Below are 26,464 nucleotides of genomic sequence, written 5' to 3'. Positions count from 1 at the left end.
AGACCACAAACTGCCTTATTACATTAAGCCTCCTGACAATTGATTCAAGCAGAATACTTCTCTCCCACCAAAGAAAACAACATCATTTTTACAGATATTGCAGAACAAACCCACCAATTTAAACTGTTTCCAAAAACAACACAAAGTGCTTGAAATACAGTTATTAATCACAAACGCTCTCTTTTCCAGCGAGCTCTATCCCCTGCATTAAACAAATTAATTGCTTTCTCATTTGAACAGTAATTTTGCTGAACATGTTTGAAAAACAAAGCCACAAATTAAACTGCATACAGGATGTTCTAATTTGTATGTTCTCATTCTGTCCTGTTTGTATGTAGGAATGCAATTATTCAGGAATAAGGCCTTTATCTTAAGAACAGGAAAGCTTTTTGGATGCTTCAGGAAAATAATATCTTACCCTTCACTTAAAAGAACAATCAACAACAGCAACAAAAGAAAACATACATTTTATGTATTTGCAACACAGGCACTTCCCAATGCATTGGCTGTGGACTTCTAGGAAATATTTATTAAAATTTATATACATTAAAAAGCATAAATAGACTGCAGAAAAAAGCACTTCGCATCCAAAATAAAGTATTAGAAACAAACAGTAACTATTGGTCAAACAGCAGCACTCATAAATGGAGAGAAAAGAATCACTTATTCATTATTTGTTCCTCACAATTCTTTGAGTAAACAAGATAACTGTATGTACATAAATATAGGTTCTATAAATCCAACGAATCTATAAATCTACCTATAAATACACATGCAGAGAATTTTTAAGGCAAATGCGGGTAATTAATAATAATTCAGAATCACATGTACGAAAAAAGTCCTCCTGATCTACCACTGAAGTAATTGTTTAATAACAAGATACGCGTCAGGCACGGGTTTATCAAAATCTGAAGGGGAGATTAATTTAGGAGCAACACTTGAGTCTTTTCATCTTACAATCTTGTGAGAACCCAGCCTTTAGCTGTAATAGATAGCTGCCCCTCATTCCACATGCCTTCTTCAAAAACACATACGAGCTGATATGAACTCCAATATACAGTTAGATCACATTTATAGAAGCCAAAGCAATTTTGATCAAATTAATAATACAGAACATGGCAGCAAAAGTGCAGTAGCTTTGAGTCAATGACCCAACTAGCAGCAAGGGTATAATTTAAAGTCAGAAATTTCCAGTGCATGCACCGTTAGCCACAGTGAACCTGTTACTGCTCTAAAGGGAATTGTTTGCCTCTTATTAGATTTTCTACAGCACAGCCATAAGTGATAAATGTACTGCTGTACTCACTGTCAAGTTAATCAATGCTGCCAAAGTTTTGTTGACCTAACAGTAATCCATAAAGTGAGCGGCATTTTCTCTATCCCTATGACATCTTGGTCCTCAGTGGGGATACAAATCTTACAACAGCATCTTAAAAAAAAGAAATGAAAAAACAAAGCAAAGCAGAGGGCGGGGGAGGCATCTTGAAATTTCTGTCTCCAAATTAGCAGATGGAGAATTCCTTGTCTCTCTGTGAAATGGCATAAAAGTGAAGGTCTCACAGTGTGTTCAGTTTGACGGCTAAAATGCTAGCAAATGAATAACTTCACAGAAGATAAAGCCTTGCCTACTAAAAGGGAAACAGAAAACAGCATCGGGAGTCTTCCGAGGAAACAGTTGTGAACATGGAGTAGCTGTGATGACAGGTTAGTGCTCCGGCTCAAACACAGCAATTCTGAAGACAGTAATGTGAAAGTAATAATAAAAAATCGCCACCAATAAAAGTTCTCTATTGCTGCACCTGGCTGTAACTCAAGGTCCACGAGAGGCATCACCACTGAAAAGAAGAAAAAGTCAGGAAACAATTCCTGGTAGAAGAAGCTGCTCTATAAACAAACTGCTGCCATGCTCTCACAAGCAATTATAGACATATGAAATATGAATTGCCATTGATTTTTCTTCTAGAGGTCACCCTGCTCCATGTTTTACGCACTGTGGGCATTTATTTGGGTGGCAAACTGACAAGTTTTTACAGAATTAACAGAGCAATGTAATCTTTGCTCAATCACAGGTACTTCATTATGGTTCTGTTCTTTGACACTTATCCCTCCCAAAACTCGCCAGCAAGGGATTCCTCAATAAAGGTGAGAACAGTGCAATTGCCTGTGAAAAGACACAGTCCCAACTTGGTCAGTGAATGCTTATTTACCTCCTCTGTGCTGATGGCAGACAAGCGGCGTCAGTGGGCGGCTGCATTGATTACAGCATACAGCTCTGCAGTTAAGGCTCCGATTTGGCAAAATATTCCCCATATCCCATATCATTAACGAAGGGATGAGTTCTCTCCAAAGGATAAATAAGATTGCAAGTGAGCTCCCTAATGGAAGTAACACAGCTATCTGGATTTCTGTTGAAAACGAACACAACATTAAAACAGTGCAATAAAGTTGAGCTGCTGTCTATAAATAAAATGTTTTTGATACTATCTTCCTACCTACAATTGCTTTATGTTCCTTAACCAGCAACTGGACGACTACTTTATTTTTGACAATAAAACTTACCAGTGAGTTTCAAACTGGGAATCATTAGTTCATCAAGCACATAGTCTAGATTTTTTTAACAGAAATTTTCTTTACTTCTATTATTCATTTCTTGGTCTCTGGGTTTCCCAAGGAAGAAAAGCTTGTGAAAAGATTGTTGCACCATTCCTAGTGGTCACTGTGTCCCTGAAGGCCTTGGCTTACCCTAGAAATAAATCTTGTAGGCACCTGAAGTTTAAATTGTTATTTTAAGTTACATTTCTTACTGCCTCTTAAGAGACTGATAGGTGTGGTAATATTATGGTGCAGAGAGCTTAATCAGATTCTGGACTCTGTGATTAGCAAATAAAACTGAACTATGCCATCAGCCTAAGAATGTCTCAAGAACTGGTGCCAAAAACTCAAAGTGGGATATGAATATAGCATAAGAGTTCAGAGAGGGTTTGTAGTAGAATTTCAGTTTACAGCTATTGGCTAGACATGGAAATGACCTCAAACACTTGATCATTACCAGACAACAATATGACTGTTGCTTAAATCACATGAATGAGTCAAGAGGACAAAATGAAATCTAAAACAAAACTGACAATCCAGAAAAACTGGGAAGAAGCTGAACGAATCCAATATACATTTAAAATGACAACGTGCTGACTGAGAAAACAGGTAAACACAGAACAGAGAAAATAGTTTAGATGTCTCCATCCACACATTAACAAGAACAACCTCTCCACCTGTCCACTGTCTCAGCATCAACCGATTGGTCTGGACTCCACTCTGATTTTCTTGGTGAATATCACCCCTTTGAAATATCTGGGCAAAATTAATTCCCCAAATTAGAACAATGGGATATTTTTATTTCTCCTTTAGGTCAGTGTCAATTTCTTTTCAGGTGCCAAGCATAGCTGCCAGACCAGACTGAAATGATCCCTCTACTTCTGCATGATTAATGCCCTCCATGAATATCTGCACTCAACCATAATCACTGTCAGCCAACTGCATCATTAGAGCACAAAAAAAACTCACCAGCCTTTATTTCCAATACTAAGAATGTTCCTAATGTGCTAAGGTAACTTATTCTTCCAGTATGTGTCCTCATCATTTCAGTTTTAAAAGTTGGATAAACTTACTGGGATTGTATGAGCTGCCTGAAAACTAGCAATAAAGATATCCACCTCTACAGCCAATAGCACTTATAAAAGGTATTTATACCATTACAAAGAAGCAAACTGCTTCCTCATTAGGAAGTTACATAACAGCTGCTGTTCAAAACCATTAGCATGCGTCAGTGCATGACCTTGATTCAGATTTGTCCAAATACACAGAAAAATATTTGATGGAATAATGTAGAGACAAATGCTACACTGCTGATGGCCACAAGGCTGCAAACTGTGAATTCTGTGCATAGATTCTGTTCCACTACAGCTTTACTGAAGTGTTTTGTTGCTTTATGAGTCCTTTTGAAACTTTAAACTAGAGATTTTACCACTGAAGTCGGTGTGAGATCGAGATCTGGATCTCATGCTGAAAAGCACACTGGGAAATCCGGATGTCCTGACATCTGGAGTAACTGGGAGAGGTTCCACTCTTCTAACTTCCTTGTGATGTCTTGAGGACATTAAAAAAAAACTTGCAGAAGCCAATGTGACAGGGCTCAGAAAACCAGTTACTCAGGGTACACTGTGACCACCAAGTAAATTGAGAGCAAAGACATTAAAGAAAAATACTGGAAACAGACCTTTCAAAGCACTATGTCTGTTGAACCATGTTAGTTATCATCACTACATGAGGTGATGTGACAACACACTACCACAGTTATGAATACTGTATTTCCCCACTGATGATGATATTCTAGAAATAATTTTGAAAAGACTCTCAGAAATCGAAAATGAACTCCCCCTGCCTGATACATGTAACTGGAATTACATTTTTTCAGAACGCTTATCGGGAAAGTTAGCATTTTCCTTGAATAGATAAACCCAGTGGTTTGTAACAGCATAAGAAATAATATTTTTAATCAAACCATTAAAAAACTGTAATTCTGCAAAAGCAGGCTCCAACCACACCCCAGAATATTCAGAAGAGCCACGCACAGACTGATGCTTGCCACATGTACACCAATACAAACTGGCATGCAAATGCAGCTGAGAGAAAGGGACACTCTTCAAAACTCTCCAGGTATGCATCACTGTAGAGATCTAGCTATATTAAAGAGGAATAATAGTCTAACATGCCAGGCTATAACTGCTACAAATGTATAACTTTACAAATGTAAACAAACCATGGTAGAGATTATGACATCTTTCAGTCAGTAACGAACCATGATACAAAACTCTGACCTCAGCAGGGAGGCTTACGGTGCTGTTCAACCCAAGCCATTCTGTGGTTCCACAAGCAGGGCTGTCTTGAGTTTTAGATAAAAGTGGAGTAAATCTTGTGATTGGTTCTTAGCTGTGGGATCTGTGATCTTCACACGTCTATTATTCCTTGCACTATGTTGTAGGAGACATGTACGTAGCAAAGGAGTTGTCAAATACGTTTTGACATCCCATTACTTAAGGTCCTCAAATAAGTGTCTTTTAATGCTCTTGCTGCAAGAGAAAACATCTGCATCACAGATTAAATTCTTTTCATTGCAACAGAGCTTCTTTATGTAAAATTTGCATTCATTGATAACACTGGTTTAGTCTGACTTTTATACCAAGCTTTGAACTAATTGCTCTCAATTAATCTGTTCCACTCTTTGATAGCTTATTTATCAGATTGGGAAAGATAGATTTAACGGTCCTTGCTGGAAACAAGTTCTTTAATTGGAAATACCAGAGTGTTTAGCTCACTTCGTGCTCCAGCAATTAAGGACAATTTGGAAAAGCGTTTTTCCACCTACTATTGTCTCCTTGATTAGATTTCCAAAGAAGCAGACAAAACAAATGACAATACCACCTAGCAATATTGGTTCAAATAAAAGCCCAGCAGCCAAATTACTTACTATGAGACATGTGAACCATCCCCATCAGTTCCAATGCTGTGTTACATTCATTTTGCTTTATCTTTGCTTCCCATGTAGGTAAACAGCAAAATTTCTTTCAAAATGCATAGCTCTATGCTTTGCCTCTATACAATTATCCCTTTCCACAAATAAGCCAAATCAACAGAAGAAATTATTTTTCTTGATTAAGCTCCCACATTTCTCTTGGGATGAAACAAAACAAACAATTAATCTTTCCTTATTTGTTCTCAGAAGAACCTACATCCCTTAAATGCATGATAACCGGGGTACCTGTGGCAGGCAGTCGGCAGCAATTAGGCTTGTGCTGAAAATGAATGAACTAGAGTCAGAATGCCTAATCTGCTGAGAGTTTCTGCAGGAGGGCAAGGTTACACCAGGAAAATTCCCCTGCTGTGGAAATACTGTTAAAAATTACCACTTGACTTCAGCATAATTAACAAGGTTTGGGAATTTATATGAACTGAGTAATTGAAAAGAATTAGCAAGAGATATATGCATTAATCTTCACCAGTTACAGCGTGCCTAATGAAATTAAGGTTCTGCCTCTACTCCATGATTTGTTTCTGCAAACTTTTTTCAACTATGGAAGAAAAAGTATTTTAGATAAAATCACAGCAGTTATCAGTAATTTAAAAAAAGAAACTGCATCATAAACCTAACTTTCCTTTATTATATTATATGCCTTTATCATGTTATACACCTTCATTTATGTATATTTCCTTTGAAAATCTTATAAGATTTTCTTACATAGAAATCATAGTACTTTATCACAATGAAACTTCATGAGTTTCTGGCATTAATGTCCACAGGAAAAATGCACAACACAATTAGAAGTTTACCATTATTTAGTAGCAGGTATTTATTTGTAAACATGTGTGCACTTAAATTCAGTCTGTCTCAGTCAAGACATTGTACAGTCAATAGTTTCAATAACAGGAGCTTTTTTTAAAAAACTCTTAGCCAAACCCTCGTTGTATTCCTACTACAGAGACAATGAGACAGCGAACAGAACATTCGAGGCAAACAGTGCTGATGTGTTCAAAGATACTGTTAGCAGAAAATAATGAGCATCATCCTCCTGCAGCCTATCTAAGGAAGAGTAGCTGTGTGTCCACACTTTCGCCAGACCAGTCACTGGGCTGTGCTCTTTAAACACAATATCCATTTTAGGTTGGAAAGGACCATAAGATCACCAGTTCCAGCCATCGCCTAACACTGTCAAATCCACTGCCACACCATTCCCGTAAATGCCATATCCACAGATCTCTTACATACTTCCAGGGACAAGGACTCCACCACGTCCATGAACAGCCCGTCTCAAAGCCTGACTGTTCTTTCTGTGAGGAATCCCCTATTCAATCTGTACCTCTGCAGCACAACTTGAGGCCGTTGCTTTGCGTCAAATCACTTGTCACTTGAGAAGAGACTGACACCCTCCTTGCTGCAGCCTCCTTTCAGGGGAGTTGCAGAGAGCGATGAGGTCTGCCCTCATCCTCTTCTTCTTCTCCAGACTAAACAATCCCAGTTTCCTCAGCAGCTCTTCACAAGACTGGTGCTCCAGACCCTTTACCAGATATAAACAATGCCAGATAAAAACACGGAAGTTATCACACACTTCAAAGTGAAGAACTGTCGGAATAATTTTATCATTCAAACTTTCATTCAGCTTTCTCAAAGATGCATTAACTGTTGCTTATGTGATCCCGTACTACTTTTTACCCCCAAAAGCCAGTTCTTCATCCCAAGCACAGAATGAATGGCATTTGGTTATTCAGAACGTATTTGCTACTTTGTTTTCAACCTCCCACCTTCAAATATGTCCTGACATGTAAAAACTCAAACCCTGCCATAAGGACAGATTTGTTCATTTCTCCACCTACTTTTCCTTTATACTCACACACACTTCACAAACACCTAAAGAAAATTAATAAATGGCCTTCAGTCACACAGAGTGTAGGCAACAGACTACAACTGGATTGCATCAAGGCAACAATATGGCAAACATAGGTGTAAACTACTCGTTTATGTAATATGTATACTGCTGAGTAATCATAACAGACCATTGTGTATTGCACTACACATGCAGTAATAAAATACTCTTTCACTAGAAAGTATTTTTTTCTTCATTGACAATTCAGTAAGTAAATTTGCAGGTTGATTTTGAAGAAAAAGTCTGTAAAACTTAACTGGCCTTGGAAGCACAATTTAAAGCAATAACCATTTGTCCACAAAAAAATAAGGATCAGCTTATGCAAAACAACATAGAGTAGAAAATGAAAATGTGTTTAAAATATTATGTGTTGATGAAAAAGTGGGAGCAACTATCTTTCTATCATAGTTCTGGGCTGGGATAACTGCCCTTACAAGAGCTGCATCTCCCTCCTTCCTTTACTACAACAGACAGAAGTTGTTTGAAACTTTTTTCTTTTTTTTTTTTTTTTCCCTACACAAACTCATACAAATCTACTAAATATGTATAAGAGAAAAAAAGATTCAAAATGTAAAATCTGTGTGTTAAATGAGGAGTTGCCTTCAGGATCACAGATGGTCACATGCTTATTTTCATCATGGCTAAGTAAAATGAGAGACTCAAACTTTCTATTGTTCTAGAAGGCATCATGGATATGGGAATGACTGAGTCAGCAGATTGCAGCCATGAGCCACAAAATGGGGACTCCAGATTTAATATCTTGCTTATACAGGCTGTGACATAGGGCAAAGAACTCCATTTCCTTCTCTTCCCTCAAAATCTTTTGGTTACTCTGAGCACATGAGGTCACGATGGAGACCATTTCTCACTGTATATACAATATGCAGTACACGCACTTTGATGTTCATCTTAACTTGGGCAACAGTAAGTTATACTACAGCATTATGAAAAGAGAAAACTGCTTATGTATGGTTTTGAAATTTCTAATGACTTTTTAATGTAAATTTTGCTTTTAACTGAGTAAAAATTACTTTCATCAGTTCTGACTCAAGAGAAGAATGAGAGAGAAAATCATGTAGTATAGTTCTATGTAGCAAAAAAAATCCACAGATTATTGAAGATGAAGGAAACTATACATCATAAAATCATAAAATACAAAGTACCAACACTTAAAAAGCAAAAAGAAAATCAGGCAATTCTCCTAAGCACACTTGAAAGAAGCTTTAAACATTGCTGCAGAGTACACATTTGTAAACAGAGATTGTTATTAAAAAGCTCTCTGTTAATTGATCTGCAAAATTAATTTTGCTTTCCCCTCCTGTTTTACAGCTCCTCTAAGCCAATATAAAAGTCTGCATCTATCAAACACACTCTCTTAAAACCCACAGCCATTGAAAACCAGCTACGTATCTGTACCACTGAAGAAACATGTATGCACAACAGAATCTTAAAAGAGCTGGTCTTAGCAATGATGGATTTAAGTTATTAACCAATCAAAAAAAGATGGATGGTGGTCTGCTTTTCTTAATCTACATCATCATCTAGATCTATTTAAAGATACGTGGTATACTAACAAACTTAGTTAAGGTTTCGATAAAATCAGTAGAATAATCTGCCCTGTTACATTGAGACTGTATCGATCAATAAAATCACTTGTACTAGGAAAGTACTGTTAAGTACTGACAATCCAAGCCATTAATATTATTTAACACTCTGCTCACAATCTTTAATAAGGACAAAGAACATTTTGCTTTTTTATTCTTGTCATACCGTTGCTTTTATAGCTCCTTACAGGTAGAGTTCAACCTCGATGACCGTAGACTAAATAGCGTTAGAGAAGGATGATACTGATTAATTTCGGATAATAGAGAGAATTTTCATTGTGATTAATGGACACATGTGATCCAACTGCCTTTCCAGCAAGACATGAGTTAGATCTTATTTCACTGCTTCCAACTTTTACTTCCAACTTTCTAAAACTCTTTCTTCTTGATGTATTCATCTGCATTTAAAGGAAAACTGCTTCCCAGAAACAGCAATCAGAAAGATAAGCATCTGTTCTGGACCTGATGGGATTTTTTTTTTTTTTTCTGCAAATAAGCCAATTTGGTGTTAAATTAGTTAGAAATAGATTCCAACAGAGAATGTGTACATAGGACAAAGGGGAGGATGGCTTCCAAAGAAATCTTTGTGGTGATTAATGAATGATATAAGGAAGTCAAAGTGAATCCTATCCAGCTCTTGCTCTCAGATACGGTGAAAGGTTAAAAGGAAGCACAGTGAGAAAAAGCCCACAGATGAGACACAGAGAGTAAAGTGAGAAGAACAAAAACAGGTCCAAATTTTGCACAGAAGTTTCAATGTTTAAAATTTCTTCCTGTGCATTTAGCTTCTAAATATAAAGCCAGCTACCCAACACATGCAAATAAATTATCCTCAGAGGTGCATTTAGTACCGTATCTCATCTCCAAAAACGGCTGTGATTAACCAAGGAGGAGTGTAAATGAATAGCATGAGATACTTTCCCTCAATAGTCCAGCAGCCTCAAAAGTTATACCCAAGTCACAGACTTCCTATGATAAGTGTGAAGTCTTCCATGAGCTTTTCCACTCTTCCCTTTAAACAGTTTGAACTTTTTGCAATCTCAATACATTTATGTATTAACACACAGGTATTCAGGAATAGCTCAACTCTTGACATAGAGCACATTTCTGAGAATATAAAGGAAGGGCAATTGTAATGAATGCTGAAATTGACAGAATGGGTGCATGTCATTAATGAAAAACACAGAAATAAAATTCAAATAGCTGAATGATCATTGAGCAGTTCTATGATCATTTTGCCATTAACATTTATAGAACTAATTAGCAACAAACAATTCTGTTGGGCACAGGCAAAACAGTGTCTCCCAGAAGTGCACTTATCACATACAGAGATCTCAGCATTTCTAAAAAGCTGCAACAGCACAGGGTAAAAATGTTCTGAAGTCATTCCTTTTTATTTCATCCTTTCTTTCTTTCTTTCTAAGATAAAGTTCAAGAATTGTTTCTATTGAGCACAAACAGAACGCTCCTGGTTCCAGTTTTCTATGCCAACTCCATACAACCCACTAACCAAAATATCCCTCCTTTTATGTGACAGTCTAGCTTTTTTTTCCCTCTCCTTGTGATGATCTTTGATCCCTCATGATCTTTGGCTGATTTTTATGTATTACCATGATACAAATACCACTTTTTTTTCCTCTATTTTACTAAGGAAGAGAAATAAGTGAAAAATCCTGTGCTAATCACTGAGAATTTGTGCTTCCCCACTTTCATCTTCTGGTTCTCCTCCAACAGAAAGTTCTGAAGCAGCACTTAAGCAACAGTTACAGAAAGGGATTATTCAGACATTAAAAAGGCAAAACTCCAGACCATGTACTCTGTGGAGTAGCTGCTGACTGGCATCAGCAGCCTAGATGGCTTTTCTTTGAGCAGAGACCTATCCAATGTTCCTCAGGATGGGTAAAGCTATAAATGCCCGAATTCATATTCCTTCTTGTTAGAATGGAAGAGGCCAACAAAAATTGGAACAGTTAAGCAGTGAAGAACTAATGGATCTTCCTAGTAGCTGATGGAAAACTTATTTTCTTCACAATTAAATAAAACAAGCCTTAGGAAATCAAATTATCTGACTCCTCAGGATGATAGCGAAAATGACTAACACTCAAAGGCAACAGAGGATTCATATCCTTAGTTGCAATATGAAACGCTGTTCGAGTTTGGCAATGTTCTGCAATTGCTTCCAAATTAACAAAAACATTTCTTTTAATCTACAACTTTATGAAGCAACAGCACAGAACCAGGTCAACATAAACGACAGTAGCTCAAATGTTCCAGAATATAAATAAATACAAGTGACCAAAAGCTTGGATTTTTTTGTTTGCTTTTTGAGCTACAAATTATTTAATCCCCTCACTGAGATTGTCTAGTTAGAAAAGAATATTTGCTTATTCACTTTAACTTCATCACAAGCAATTTAATATTTTGTGAAGTTATTAGAGAAAATCATCATAGTTAATGAAGAAATGACATCTTGGGCCAAATTTTCCATAGGATACTTTTTCTTCTGCAGTCAACAATTAAAGAAATATTTTTTTTCTTTGGCATTTGCTTTGCATAGTTCCCCAAACCAGAGTAAAAAAGTATATAGTATATATACTTTATATATAGTAATGAGTACAGTAATGAGTGATTTTCTCCTTTATATTTCTCATGAACTTTTTCAAAGAGAATTGCATGTTGAAGAATACTGAAATACAGGTCAAAGTGCTTCCCAGATCTCGAGATTATTTCCCTAAACAGAAAACAAATCTCTAGTCCAGTTTCATGAAACTACATAACTCATTTTGCAGACTGGGAACCCTGAAACAACTGGAATATCAAAGTTCACCAAGTCTTCAAACCTCACTGCCAAACAGCACTCCAACCAATTCTTCAGGAATCAGAACTGCTTTCTTTTCACAAAGTTCAAGAGTAAATGAAAGGCAAGTACGCTTTCTTGACATCTACTGAGAGAAGTATTATCTCTATGTGTTATCTCTGGTTAGAGGTGTACATACATACAGACCTTACATCCTTCCACACAGACAGGTTCAGAAGGTTTATAGCCCTCAATTTTATATGAGATCCCTGCCAGTCACAGGAAGAATCTCTTCAGATCACCTGGACCACAATAAAGAAGACAGTATCCTGAAGCTCATCACAAATACAGGCCTTCTCCAAAATCTCTCTAAAATCAAATAATTTCAATGAAAACTAGCAGTGACATATTCTGATGTCGAGTGGGTGCCACATTACAGTGAATTCTGTTAACCATGTCTTCTATCTCGTTGGACTGATGACATCAACAAATGATGAAATTTCTTCTGCCCAAAGGGTTGGAAAATGTCTATTCCATTGAATGTCAAAAGGCAGGCCTGACAAAGGGCAAGACCCCAGGCAGAGAGCCTGGATGGAATAACGTCCAGTGTCAGCTTAGTGGGACCAGGATATGACCTAAATTCAAATCAGTAGAGGGCAGGTGGTTAGATCAAATTCTTCCCTATTAGCAGTTCACTGAAAATAAGCTCTATAAGAACTGCTCCTTCCAAGAGTACATTACACAGAATCTAACAAATACTCATCAGATTGAAACACTTGTCACAGTAACCAAAAATAAGGCCCTCAGTGCTGCTCCAACATCTTACACACTTAAAAACACTTAGAAATACTTAAAAATAACACATATAAACCCATCTTTCACACTTTCAGGAAAATCAGATCATTATAGGAAGAACACATCCTCAACTAGCTTTCAAAACCAAAAATTACCTATCTGATGAATTTTAGCTGACAATGGATGACAGTGGCTTTTGCTGAATAGTTCTAATATAGCTAGAGTGCATATTTCTATATCACAGTCTAATAATATTTGGTTTATTCACCACTTTGCTGTTCATTAGAAAACTATAACGAAATGTTTCTGGGCTCCTGACCAGGCACTTCATGAAACAAAACTCACACACTGAAAGAATCTGAAAGGCTGGTTTCACCACAAGAAGATGAGGTACCTCAAGCAGCAGCACTTTCAATCTCAGACCATGGAATTCTTTGCTTTTCTTACTATTTGATGCAGAGATAGATCAAACACTCTAATTTAATCTCACTATTTTTATCCAAATTTCAACTACAGGAGGTTACTTCACTAAAAATATATTAAAAACTCAATATGTCAGAAAGAGGTCTGTGTGTAACTGCAATTGGCACAGTGCGTTATTTGTCTTTGGCACAGGTTTTTCCAAGATGCAAAGTAAAATAATGAAAAATTACCATATGCTGCATAAAACAAATAATTTGAAAGTAATAGTTGTGTATCTGCTCAAAATCTTTGCGTGAGATTCTAACTGGTTTTGAAAAAAACTACAGCAAGTAAAATAAGCCCACTGTAGTTGACCACTTGCAGAAATGGTTGATTACTAATGATGGCAGTAGCCAACCTACTTTTGAAGATTAAATTCCATTAGTATAACTTGAAAACGTATCAGCCACATTTTATACACACAGTGCTGAATTAAAAACAAACAGAATGTATTTTGAAGTTGGAGCACATTCCTATACTGTCTTGAAAGTGCTTGGCACTCTGATAAGTGAACTGCCTTGATATGAGCATTCATTTTCCTAATATCAGGCTCTCGTAGCTGTCCTTTCCTGTCTTAACCACTGCATTTTCTTGTGATATCCACCAGTAAAAGAAGAGGGTACAAGTTAATTACATGAAGAATGTACAATTGTAAGAGCCGACTAAGTCTTCCAGTAGGGGGAGATGTTCTTTTACAGTTTAATCGCTAATTAAAAAATGCTAAGCAATTTACCCTTGTACCTTCTTAACAAAACCTCACACAAGAAATAGGTGTATGTGCCTTAGTACTGATACTCTCCAAAAGGCAACTCCATGAAAATCAGGAAAAAAAGGAAAGTCACAGAAAATGTCCTTAAAATAAAAACACACTGATTGCACAAACTGTGCTGACAGCCAACAAAACCAAAAAGATCCTTTTGTTTCAAAACCAAAAGGACTTGGTAACTGCAATGTTTTTTTTACACCCACAATAACAAGTCTAGTCACTCTTGATGATATTTGAACAGTCACGGCCATCAGGTGAAGACCGCAGTGACTGGAAATGGCAATGTTGCACCCATTTTTAAGACAGGTAGAAAGGAGGGCACAGGGAACTACTACCTGTCAGGATCACCTCTGTGCCAGGGAAGACCATGGAACAGATCCTAAAGATATGCTAAGGCACATGGAAGAGAAGGGTGATGATATGGGCAGCCAATATAGCTTCACTGAGGGCAGGCCCTACCTGACCAACCTTGATGTTTTTTATGATGGTGTAACTGCACCAATGGATAAGGGAAGATCCACTGACATCATCTATGTGGACTTCAGTAAGGTTTCCCCATGACATCATTCTCCCCAAATTGGAAAGACATGGATTTGGAGGTGGACTGTTTGATGGACCAGGAACTGGTTGCAAGATTGTACTCAGAGAAGGGTGGTGAATGGCTCAACATCTGGATGGAGATCAGTTACAAGTGGAATCCCTCAGGAGTCAGTACTGGGACCAAAGCTCTTTATCATCTTCCTCAAAGACATCCACTGTGATGATGGAACACCACACTATGAGGACAGGCTGAGAGTTGGGGCTGTTCAGCCTGGAGAACAGAAGGCTCTGGGGAGACCCAATAATGGCCTATCAGTATCTAATGAGGGGCTACAAGTAAGTAGGGGACAGACACTCTAGCAACCTGTTCCAGTGTCTCACCACCCTCACAGTGAAGAGTTTCTTCCTAATATCTAGTCTAAATCTACCCTATTCCAGTTTAAACCCATTTCCTCTCTTCCAGTCACTACCTGCCTTTATAAAATGTTCCTCCTCAGCTTTCCTGTAGGTCCCTTTCAAGTACTGGCAGACAGTACCGTGACAAGACAAAGGGAAATGGTTTCAAACTCAAGGACAGACCTCTAGATTGAATATGAGGAAGAATTTTTTAAGGATGGTAGGGCACTGAAAGAGGCTGCCCAGTGAGGTGGTACAGAAGCCCCGTTCTTGGAGGATTCAAAGTCAGGCTGGATAGGGCTCTGAGCAACCTGATCAAAGTGTAGGTGGCACTGTAGGTGGTGTTCATTGCAGCACAGTAGGACTATCTGGCCTTTAAGGATCCCTTCCAACTCAAAAAATTATATGATTCTATGTTTCAGTTGAAAAATAGTCACTAAATGTTTTAAAATAAAAAATAATAATAAAAAAAACCCTCTACTTCCGGAAACTCTCCTCATATTTCAGAACAAAAATTGAGCTGGACTTCAAAAAATTGAGCTGGACTTTTCTTTCCAACTTGCTTTTTAAAGAATGTCTGAAGTTCACAGTGAGAGTAGAATTTTCATCCATTAAAAAAGGATGGGATTTATCATTTATATATTTGTACATCCAAATAATTCCTGTAGGTGCCCTTTACAGTCTGGAGCATAATGAGTGTCCAGGTAGGACTAAAAATGCAGTGCCAACAGCGAGATGAGTATGCGATGATGAATATCTACTTAAACTAGATGAACTAGACATGTACAGAAGAGGGATATGAATTTGATGAGCTGCTTCTTCTGTAGTTTGCCTAAGCTAAGGTTAGTTAAATAAAGCCTCCTTTTTTTCTCTTCTGTTGCACTTTTCATTAGTACAATAAAATCAGATTTGGAAAGAACAGTATTATTTTATATGCAGGAAAATACAGCGCCTGTAAGTTCGCCAAAGTCAGTCAGCAGCCTAATGAGAAGCAGTCTAATGAGAAGCAAAATGCTAACAGTCCAGCTGCTAGACTTGCTAAGTGAACACTGCCAGTAAGGATGCAACTTCCAGTCCACGTTTTAAGTTGCTTATAGGTGAACAGCCCACTTCATACCTGAACTACCTAGAGATGCTTTGGATAGTAGACAACCCTGAAAAGACGTTTTTGTTTTTACTTCATGCTAGTGGGAGGAAACTCACCTGCAAGTACAACTCCAAGCCTTGTCGTCTCTGTTCCAAGACCTTTGGGACCCAGTTCCTCACATGCTTTGAAGGGATCTCTGGAGTCCTTATGCATTTCTTGAGCTAAAACAAAAAGAAATTCAGACGAAGAGAAAGGATAATAGTGCCCCTTTAAAGTAAACAAGTTTACACTGGAGATGAGAGACAGCATCAGTAAAACAACCACACGTAAAGGAAAACAGCACAGCAATCAAGATCCTCTCCAATCAAGTTCAACTCACTGAAGTAACAACTGACTTCTTAAGCCCCTTCATACCTACAGGCTGCAGTTAAAAATCCCTGTGTTCAGTTGCCCTTTTCAGTGAACAGAAAGCCTAGCACAACTTGTCATTAATGGCTTTACAGCCAAACAGCAGCAGCTACTTTAGGATACATGAAATGAGGAACTATGTCACACTGATCACATGCTGGAGCCAGACTGTTAACTGACTGCAGCTGAGCAGTGGGCAGGAGGGCTGAAGGATAACTAAAGCAGAGCAATGTCAATCTCCGACTCTGGTGACTTGCAAGGCTGAGCCTTGGGAAAGCACTCAAGAAGGCCAAAAACCACAGAGCAAGGGCTCAACCTACCTCACAGCAGCTAATAGCAGATGAGGAAGGAACACCTAGCACCTGACAGCTGGATTCAGTGCCCACTGCAGCCTTAAGCACCCAATGAAGATATAAGATAGAACATTAAGTTCCTCTTGTGCTTCATTTCCTCTTTAATTGACTTTGCATGACACGTTAGAGTATGACTGCACTGTACACAGGTATCACAAGTCTGGTGACAAAAAAACACAATCATTTCTAACACCAGATATAGGCATTTATGTAAAAGTGGGGGAAGGAGAAGAGCTAAACATTTTTATGGAATCAAGAGAGCAAGATATCCATGCCCTCAGTTTGCCCCAACGGATTGACAATTGTGTTCAGTAGCTTACACAGAAAAACACCAAGACTGCCACTGAATATAACTTCTAACAGAGCTCCACAACTGTTCCTCTAAGATTCCCATACAAAATCTTTCATAGATATATGTAGAAATGTGTGTGCGTATGCATAAATGAGAGCAGACAGACAGACACAAATATCTATTATGACAGCAGAAAGAATTCTCTTTCTAGAGCAAAGTTTTTTTTTTTAAACCAACCAGTATTAACATTTCCCTCAAAACTGTGGAGCAAAAACAGTAACTGGAATAGGCCTCAATGCATTTTAATAGGAGGTGACGTTGGACATTCCTTCTGCTGTATATTGCCTCTGAGTAGATCTGAGGCAAGGAAGGCGAAGAAAGAAACTCAAAATTGACTTTGACATGCGTACCCATGGGAGATTGAGAATTTACATTTCATCTTTGAGATTGCTGAGATGTCACTATAGAAAAAAGCAGTGCCAACATATCAACGTCTCTACAATCACAGGTAACGAAGCTCCAGCGTAGAAATCTCGATCGCTCTGGAAATATTTTGCAACTTCCTGATTTCTTAACAGTGCTAGATTACAATTTAATAAGAAATGAAAATGAAATCTGACCAAACTCATGTACATTTACTGAATGGCCTTAAAGCCAAAACACAAAATCTGATTTTTCCACCAGGTTGCTCACAGCCCCATCCAGCCTGGCCTTGAGTGCTTCCAGGAAAGGGGCATCCACAACCTCTTTGGGCAACCTCTTCCAGTGTCTCACCACCTTCACTGTGAAGAATTTCTTCGTAATATTTAGTCTAAATCTACCCTATTCCGGTTTAAAGCCATTTCCTCTCTTCTAGTCACTACCTGCCCCTTACAAAAAGTCCCTCCCCAGCTTTCCTGTAGGTCCTTTTCAAGTACGCTGGCAGGCTGAATGTAGTCTTTGTGGAGCCTTCTCTTCTCCATGCTGAAAAGCCCCAGCTCCCTTACCCTGTAGTAACAGGGGAGGTGCTCCAGCCCTCTGATCATCTTCATGGCCCTCCTCTGACCTGCTCCAACAGATCCATGTCCTTCTTGTGTTGAGGCCACAGAACTCCAGGTGGGTTCTCATGAGAGTTGAGCAGAGGGGCAGAATCATCTCCCTTCTCTTGATGCAACCTAGGATACAGTTGGTCTTCCGAGCTGCAAGCACACATTGCTGGCTTATGTTGAGACTTTCATCAACTGACACCCCCAAATCCTTCTCTTCAGGGCTGCTCTCAAGTCATTCTCTGACCAGCCTGCATTTGTGCTTCTGACTGCCAAACTCTGGTGCAGGACCTTGTACTCGACCTTGCTGAACTTCATGAGATTGGCATGAACCCACCTCTCAAGCCTGTCCAGGTCTCTCTGGATGGCATCTCTTCCATCTAGCATGTCAACTCAGCTTGGTGCCATCTGCAAACCTGCTGAGGACGCTGATTTGACAAACTGCAGTCCCTTTTTATCGCAAGTCTAAAAGATGTCTCAGAAGATCAATTATAGAATCATTTGTCCAAATATGGAAAGTAACAACTACTCTAAAATTATAAATAATTTGCAAAACTTGATGCGTAGATCTTAGGTGTTTTCTAGATTTCAGTGCACTGGTTGTTCCACTGCCACCCAACATTTTCATACTAAAAAAGAACTACTGAAATGCAAAGAAAAAAAGCGGAATAAAAGAGTAGTGAGTAAATATGGGTACATCATCGTATTTTTAACTGTGTTATACAGACAGGAAGATTTTAATTCATTGTAAAAATGAATTAAGTGAAAATCACAAAAGTTTCACTCAGACTTCAATTACATTTCTAATGTGACAAAGAAGTAATTTCTACTTGTGTGTTGTAGCCGCCTCGAAGATTTTAAACCCTTTCCATTACAGCCAGATTGCAAAGAAAATGGGGCTTAGCTCTTTCACAGCCCTGGTATGCAAGAGAATGAGAGCAGAGAAAGACAAATCCAACCACCATCTTGGAAATGGCTTTCCTAAAAAATACCAAAACTAAATAAATAAGTAAAAGAACCTAAATATTAACTGGCATTATTGGCACTCTGATGAACGAATCATCTCTCAACAGTCCTTCCCTTCCTTCACAAGGTTCTAGTGCAGCTCAGCCTTCTCAGACAAAGGTGTGATCTGCCCCACTCTCTACCCCACCTGTCCCCAGCAAAGGTTTTATTTCTGCTGCTCACCAGTCATCTGCAGTGCTGAGGGCACCTTGAAAATGCAGTACATTTAATGATACCTTTATAATTCTCAGGCATGCAGTGGAGAGTGGAACTCATGTTTTGAATTAAAGGGGAAGAAGAGAATTGTACTACCTTAAGAGCTTTGAGATTTTCTGCTTTTTCTAACACAAGGCAGATGAATAAAGGGTGAAATGATGTAATGTATTGTTAGAGAACTCTTTCTCCAATATTTCTGCAACTGAAAGCACTGAAAGCACTGAAGCCTCAGATCAGGACCTCTTGAACTTTTTGTTTACTACAAACCTAAGTATTACTGTGGAAGAAAAAAAAGACTTAAATAGCATGTTGAGCAAAAAACGTTGGGTGTTTTGCATCTGTGCTGGAGAATTAAGAAAACCACAGCATAACTTAAAACAGACACCAAGCAGATGAGGTGTAAGATGTAACAGACTGAAAGGTAATCCAAGGGTTCTGTTTGAATTTTGGCTGAATATTTTGCTGCTATTTTTGGTTAGAGAAAAAAGAGGTGTCATTAATGGCTCTTTTGGTGCTTTAAGGATAATTCTCTACAAAGGGAGTTACTGCAAGGTGACAAACCTGAGACTGAGACTGCAATCATTCATGACACTTGTGTGGAGCAATAAGGAGAACATGCAAGTCAAGAGATAACTGGAAATTAAACCATGCAACACCAGAAACCACAGTGAAATCAGACAACTACAGCAAACAATCTACTTAGATATTCACTTTTAGCATAGAAAAGTTAATTTTTCCCTTTCAATGCTTCCTAACTTAACCGGTTGTGTCTTAGTCAACCTATTATTTTACTTTCATTTGTTGTTTTAGTGTGTGTAAAATAAAGCACACGTATGGCAGAAGCACACTGTAAACTTGTACTGCTGATTCTGATACTGTTGCTCCTATGTTATCATATTGAAATAGAACACAAGGCAAAAAAGATGTGAGAGAGATCTGAATTAAAGCAATAAACAAGAAAATGCACTTTATAAAGTGGCAGTCAATTACCACAGCTGGGGCAAGAAGCAAAAGGCCAAGAAATAATAGCACATATTGATTACTGTGCAGTAAAGCAAAATCTTTTTTTTTTAAAGATTCTTTAGGACAAAGGCACATACACCTCAGCAGTTTGTTTCTGTTGTCCCAAGTTGGCTTATATCAATATAAGGCTGTCAAAATTCATTCTCTCTGCTTCCTCCCTGGATTACACCATTCATGAGATGACTCAGGGATACCAAACATGCTGTTATCAGCAAGCTCCTGTGACACTGCAGTGGCAGGAGCTGTAAATGCCACAAGCTTTTCCCTGTGTTCCTCTCTTTTTGCAGATGCAGATTTTTGGTACTGAAGAAAAGCAGCACAAGCAAAAGCAGTGAAGCCCACACATGCTCCTCCAATGCCAAAGCAAGAAAAGTCCCAGGAGAGGACTGAAGCTCTTCAGCATACCCCCAACACCAGTAGGCTGCTGCTTTTCCAGAATTATTCTTCACAGTATTTGCTTTTCACAAGGCAGAAACGATTTAAAATTTGCCTTTTGGTAGGATGCAATAGAAGCATCTAGTTCAGCCTGGGGAGGAGAAGTTGTACCCTCTCTTCAAAAGCATCAAAACAGTTAGTGGACACTCAATCGTGAAAGATTAAGGGATATTTCCTACCACAATCACTGAATGAAGAGCAGCAGAGTGAGCCAGTCCTTTTCATGTTTAGTTTCCTGGTGTGCACAAGTTGTTGCCTCAGCTCAGCAGGTTAGCAATTCAATTTATAGATTTAACATAAATTACTTGCATAACAGCATATAAAACAAAGCTGTATTGCTTTGCTATAGGAATGTGCTGTATTTCATCATTTTGTAAGAAGAAAAAAAACCCAACATACTGCGGATGCCATTTTAGCAATGCAGCATGTAAAAAGCAATAGAAAAGCAGAGAAAGGATCAGCCCACAACCCACCATCCTCACTTCCACAAAGCAGACAGCTATTTAAGGTAAGGTCTCTTTTCCAGAGACATGAATCACAAGATGTATTTAAGATAAACCATAAATGTTAACAATTTCAAGTGAGGGGAATCAATTAGAGTGAAACAAATCTGCTATGTGTAAATAGATAATTACCTTTTTATGGAGAGCATGGAATTCACTATACCTCTTCTCCACAAAATGCTTCCTTCCACTCATCAGCACTTCTATTTTGAAGACCTGAAAAATTATAAATAGTAAAAAAGACATAAATGGTTTTTGCACAGATAGTTCTGTGACAAGACTGTGATTGCACATTATACCCAAAATGTAGGGTGGTTCCAAAATATGACAGCTGAAACAGGTAAAGAAACAAAAAAATGACAAATGGGTATCATGGCTGACTCTTTTATTAACAAGTTTGTTCAACAAAGAAAAAGACAGTTCCATGTGGACTTTACACTGTATATTAGAATCTAAATGTTAAGACAATTTCAGAAATATTTAATACAGTGGGAAGTATTAAAAAAATAAAAGGACAGTAGGAACGACAACAAGAAGGTTGGAAGGAAATAGAGATTTATTCTCTTTTCTTACATATAACACAAAAATAACACAAATGCAGTAAGAACCAGGTAATAAAGGCCTTATGCTATGCATGGAGAAAAAAAATTCAACTACTACACTGCGGGTTAATTACTTCCTAACCTACAAAGTCAGATGCAGTTTCAATTGAGCTCATGCTACTATCTGTAACCTGGGGTGTGTGGGGGGAACAACAGAAAAGCTATGGCAAACGCTTGTTTTCTTTGTATGATACATGTGACAGCTTTGGTTGCTGCCTCTAGGAGGTTGAAGGCCAGCAGAAGCAGCTCTCCGGATGCACTAATTAGTAGTCACTAACATGACACTTCCTTGATACTCAGGTTGCAAGGTCAGTACTAAGGGCAAGTGATGAGAAATATTTTGAAGTACTCAAGAAAACATGGTCTATTAAATGAAGACAAGATCAGCAGAAAAGCAATACAAAAAAGGTGCCTGATCTTTCCAGGTTTTTTTTTTCTTTTTTTTTTTTTTCTTTCTTTTTTTTTCATTTTCTGTTTTGCTCAGAAAACGCTGGAAATAATTATTTCCAGGAGAATGAAAGACAATGGTCAGAAAAGATGATTACATCAAGACCTGAGACTTGGAGCAAGTGAAAGTACTTCCAAATAAATTTGCAAACAGTGTTCACATCTGAGCACAGAAAAAAGGGTTTTCTGACACAGTTATGTGCTCGGAGCTCGGATCAGAGCAAACAGGCAGGAATCACGCAGGATAAATGCTTCCTATTGTCAGCTGGAACCTGCCTTTCAAACACAGCTCTAACTGTGATGGCTCTTGCTGGCAAGTCAAACCACATGAGAACCAGATGGCACTTTATTCAATCCAGCCTGAAACACATCCACCTTTGAACGCGGGATGGATGGGACCAGAGTCACTTCACACCGATGTTTACACTACCAAAATTAGTTCAGACCTTGGTAATCCATCAAAATAACTTGAGATACGTTCCACCTCCTTGAAAAGGACTATTTCTGTGTCCTAATCACTGTGAGCAAATGACCTTATTTGGGTGCATTGATTTTTTTTTTTCCTTGTCCATTTAGACTATTTTGGGAGAATAGCTATAGGCTATTAAACAATTCTCCTCTCAATGTGCAAAAACTCCAAGGTACCCTCAGGAATATATTTTAAGTTCAGAGTTGTAAAGAGGATCGGATGCAAAGAAAAATCAATGCAAACTTTTTTCTTTAATCCAGACTTAACATCCTAATTATATTAGAGGAAAACATTACTTACATCTTATACTCTTCACACTGCATGAAAGAAATAGGCACAAGGCACAAAATGCCTCTGATTGCACAGGAAACATGTTGTGGATAAGGAGACTCAAGGACAATTTGTGGGAGGACTGGCTAACAGAATATAAAAATACTTAAATTAGGAGTGTGAAGTGGCCACTTCAGATGCTGCAATGGTTTTGAATTAACTAAAGCTCCAGCAACTGCTACCAACTCATGACACCCAACTGCACCTCAGTCAGGTAAGAGCCTCAGCACCAACGTTAGCTCAGCACTTCTGCTGGCTGCACGTCAAATAGGCTCCTGCCTCATCTGTGAGCGCTCCTGGGGCAGGTAACCCTCCTGTGTCACACAGACTCGTGCACACCCACACTGATCTTAGGCATGTGCAACTTCAGGGAAATCTCCTGCCTAAAGACAGCAGATTTGTCATTTATGAAGGAGAATAGTTGGAACATGGGGTAAAAGGGAAATAAAAATCCCTCTGTTGACTTTCTTTCCAAAGCTGGTACCTATTTTGCTCTGTTTCACCACTGGTTACTGAATTGTACAAATGTCTTCAGAAACAAAAAGTATGCAGCACTTGTCTGGCTTCCCTTTTAATCTTACCAGCATGGTTTGCATAAGTCTTGCCAGATAGAGGATGTACAAGTTTACAGGATCTTCACAGAAGACCTGCAAACACAGAGCCACAGCCTTCTGCATGCAACATTGACAACTTCAAGACCACAGTTTTGACACCTTCAGAGCTTCAATTGGCTCCGTCAATACAAATGCTTTGACTTTGCCTCCTACAGTGCAGAGCCCTTGGATTCAGTTTTAGCAGCCACCTGAAATTTACGAAGACGGACAGTGGATCTACAGTGCATGAACAGTGCATCTACTGTTTAAAACAAAAAACATTAGAAATAAACAAACAAACAAATACCAACCCAACACCATAAATTATGCTTATTTACTCACAGCGGCACGTAAATGTCATAAATCTAAAGCAATTTGCAGAAAATATATTAAGCAGGCATCTGTAAATTTTTTCATCTAAAACATTTAAATACTAAATTGAATTATACAGTGCCTTAAAGCACAACTGCAAGTACATGAAATATCACATACTGTGCTTATGACTGCTATATTATTATTCAGTTGTAATTACACTGTCATTAGTGCACATATTCCAAGCTTGTCTCCTCCACATTTACCACATCACAATTCATAGGAGCATCCTAATGGCACAATTAAATTGGTGCTGCAGTTTCGTGAGGACAAGGCTGTATGTGAAATGCAGCAGGATGGCACTGGCTTACAACAGAGCAAATCTCCTTGTGAATTCGGAGTAGCTATTTACCAGCCTCACAAATCTAACGGAGGAATTGCAGGCCCTGACAGAAGAACAATGTGAGGAAACAGGAGAACAAACAGTAAAGCGCCAAAATAAAGATGGAAGAACTGTGGGGAAAAAAACATGCAACACTGCAAAGAGAATTACTTTTAAAAATGCCCATGAACAGATAACTGAAAAGACATATGACTTTTTGGAGGAGATAGTTAAATGAAAAAAGCAACAACTAATCACTGATTAATACAAGTACAATGCTTTTCCCATAGTCAATGAATTACCAGAAATTACACTGCATTGAAAGAAATTAAGTTCACCCTTACTAGGACACAAAGGATTACAGATAGGAACGTAACAATCAGAAAACTTTCTTCTATGAATATGCTGAAACTACAAGTGACTTACCTTTCTTGGTTACTGCCCAACAATTAGCAGTGATGTTTGCACAAACTCAGAAGATCATTGAAAGTGTTCTTCCAACAGAATTTAACCCACATAATGACATCAGGGGTAAGCAACTCCAAATTGAAAATCATCATGAATAATGCTGACGTTGCCTACCAAAACTGTAGCACCAGCTCTACAATTCATAGGTATCAGAACAACGAAGGAAGCTCCTGGAGTTAAAGTTATTGTTAATAAGACACTCAAAGCTTTCAGGACTGACTACAAAAATATTTAAATATGATCGCAGGATAAAAAGAGGGTGGAACCATTCTGGCTCTCTTCTTTGCCTCTACTTTGTCTCAGTGAGATGGAATATATTCAGATACTGGAAACCACTTTTTGTTAGTGGCAATTATACACAATTTTGCCACTTTTCTGTATTTATCCATTTTTGAAATGACAGCTCCGCTAGCTACATGACACATTTTCAAGAGGAGTAATATTTCTTGTTCCAGAAAGCACAGCAGTTGTACAGTATTACATAATAACTACAATGTACAATGCAAGAACAAATAATTGGTGTTGCATCACTGTGAATTTTTGAGATAGCTTAAACAGAAGAAAACAGGAGCAAATATAACATACACAAGCCTTTAAGTGCAGAGATATGCTAAGAAGACAGAGAACCATACATAAGTAAACTGACAGCAATCTCCTTCAGTGTTATGCATGTCAAGCACTCACACGACAAAAACAGCTGACTCCTATCTTCTAATTTGATGTAGAAACACATAATTCCAGTAATTAATCCAAAAAATCCAACAACCAACCAAAAAACATAAAAAACAAAACTCCACCCCAAAACCAGAAGGACAAATTTAACAAAATCCGACACAGATGATAAATATGATCAAGAATAGGAAGGAAAATTGACAGAGTAATGTCTCAGTGTGGCTTCCTATTATACGAGAAACACAGAGATGATACTCTGAGCATTCAATCAAAGAAATTAGATTCATTCCATTTTTTATTATTTTTGTAAGCTATTACTATCATTTTGTGTGTATTTATATAGAGAGAAAATTAATTACAAAGTATATAATCTTCTGTAAAATTACAGTCAAGAAAAAGGTTTGGGGCAACCAAGGAGATGCAAAAACCAGAAGCAGAAAAAGAGAATTTTACAGGAAACAGATACATTCATCTAACATTCACAGGAAAGAAAATCCTACAGGATTCTTGTACTGTACTTTTCTCTCCTAATAGCAAACTTACCAACACACTTCTATTTAATACATTACTGACAGAAATAAATACATCCCTTTAGATGCTTCAGCATGCCTGATAGACTTTTGTCCCAGGAACAGCTAATGATTTCAAAGTGCCAAGACAGTCAGCCTTAAATCTTTGTCATGGCCACATGGAAGGATTTCCAGGACAAATGAAATGACAGCTATGGTCCACGAGGCACGAATAGGATTTCCGCATGTTTAGTGTTTCATTATTGCTCAGACAATGGCACATTTTCTCTCTCTGTTATGCTATAATTAGAACAAGACCACAGCACATACCAAAGATCAAAAGATGACTCTAAACTTGTCTCCATCCAACCAACCAGGGGCAGAATGAGGGTCCTTGGCATCAGCAGGACCACTGGGGTGCTGTCATGGCCATGGCCACGTGTCGGTAAGGCACTGCTTGAATGCTCTCTGCCCAGAGCTGGGGGTGGACCCAGGGCC

The 26,464-nt window shown here is 38.2% G+C and overlaps 1 protein-coding gene across 3 annotated transcripts in view; it reads right to left on the bottom strand.

Annotated features, from left to right (window-relative positions):
- Positions 1-26,464, bottom strand: part of SNX24 (sorting nexin 24) — a 77,366-nt gene that overhangs the window by 15,152 nt on the left and 35,750 nt on the right. For 2 of the 3 annotated variants that reach the window (XM_042874216.1, XM_042874225.1), the window contains exons 2-3: positions 21,315-21,398; positions 16,039-16,143 (exon numbers count right to left, since the gene is read on the bottom strand). In XM_042874216.1, the coding sequence (XP_042730150.1) occupies positions 16,039-16,143; positions 21,315-21,398 (189 nt within the window). Of the gene's footprint in view, positions 1-16,038; positions 16,144-21,314; positions 21,399-26,296; positions 26,336-26,464 lie in introns of those variants that run through there. The other variant, XM_042874232.1, reaches the window with a different exon arrangement.

The sequence above is a fragment of the Lagopus leucura genome, unplaced genomic scaffold (genome assembly GCF_019238085.1).
Source record: "Lagopus leucura isolate 7727_CA_CO unplaced genomic scaffold, USGS_WTPT01 Super-Scaffold_54, whole genome shotgun sequence".
Classification (NCBI taxonomy): domain Eukaryota; kingdom Metazoa; phylum Chordata; class Aves; order Galliformes; family Phasianidae; genus Lagopus; species Lagopus leucura.
The sequence above is the reverse complement of the archived record's forward strand: the minus strand, read 5'-3'. Positions and strand labels throughout refer to the sequence as shown.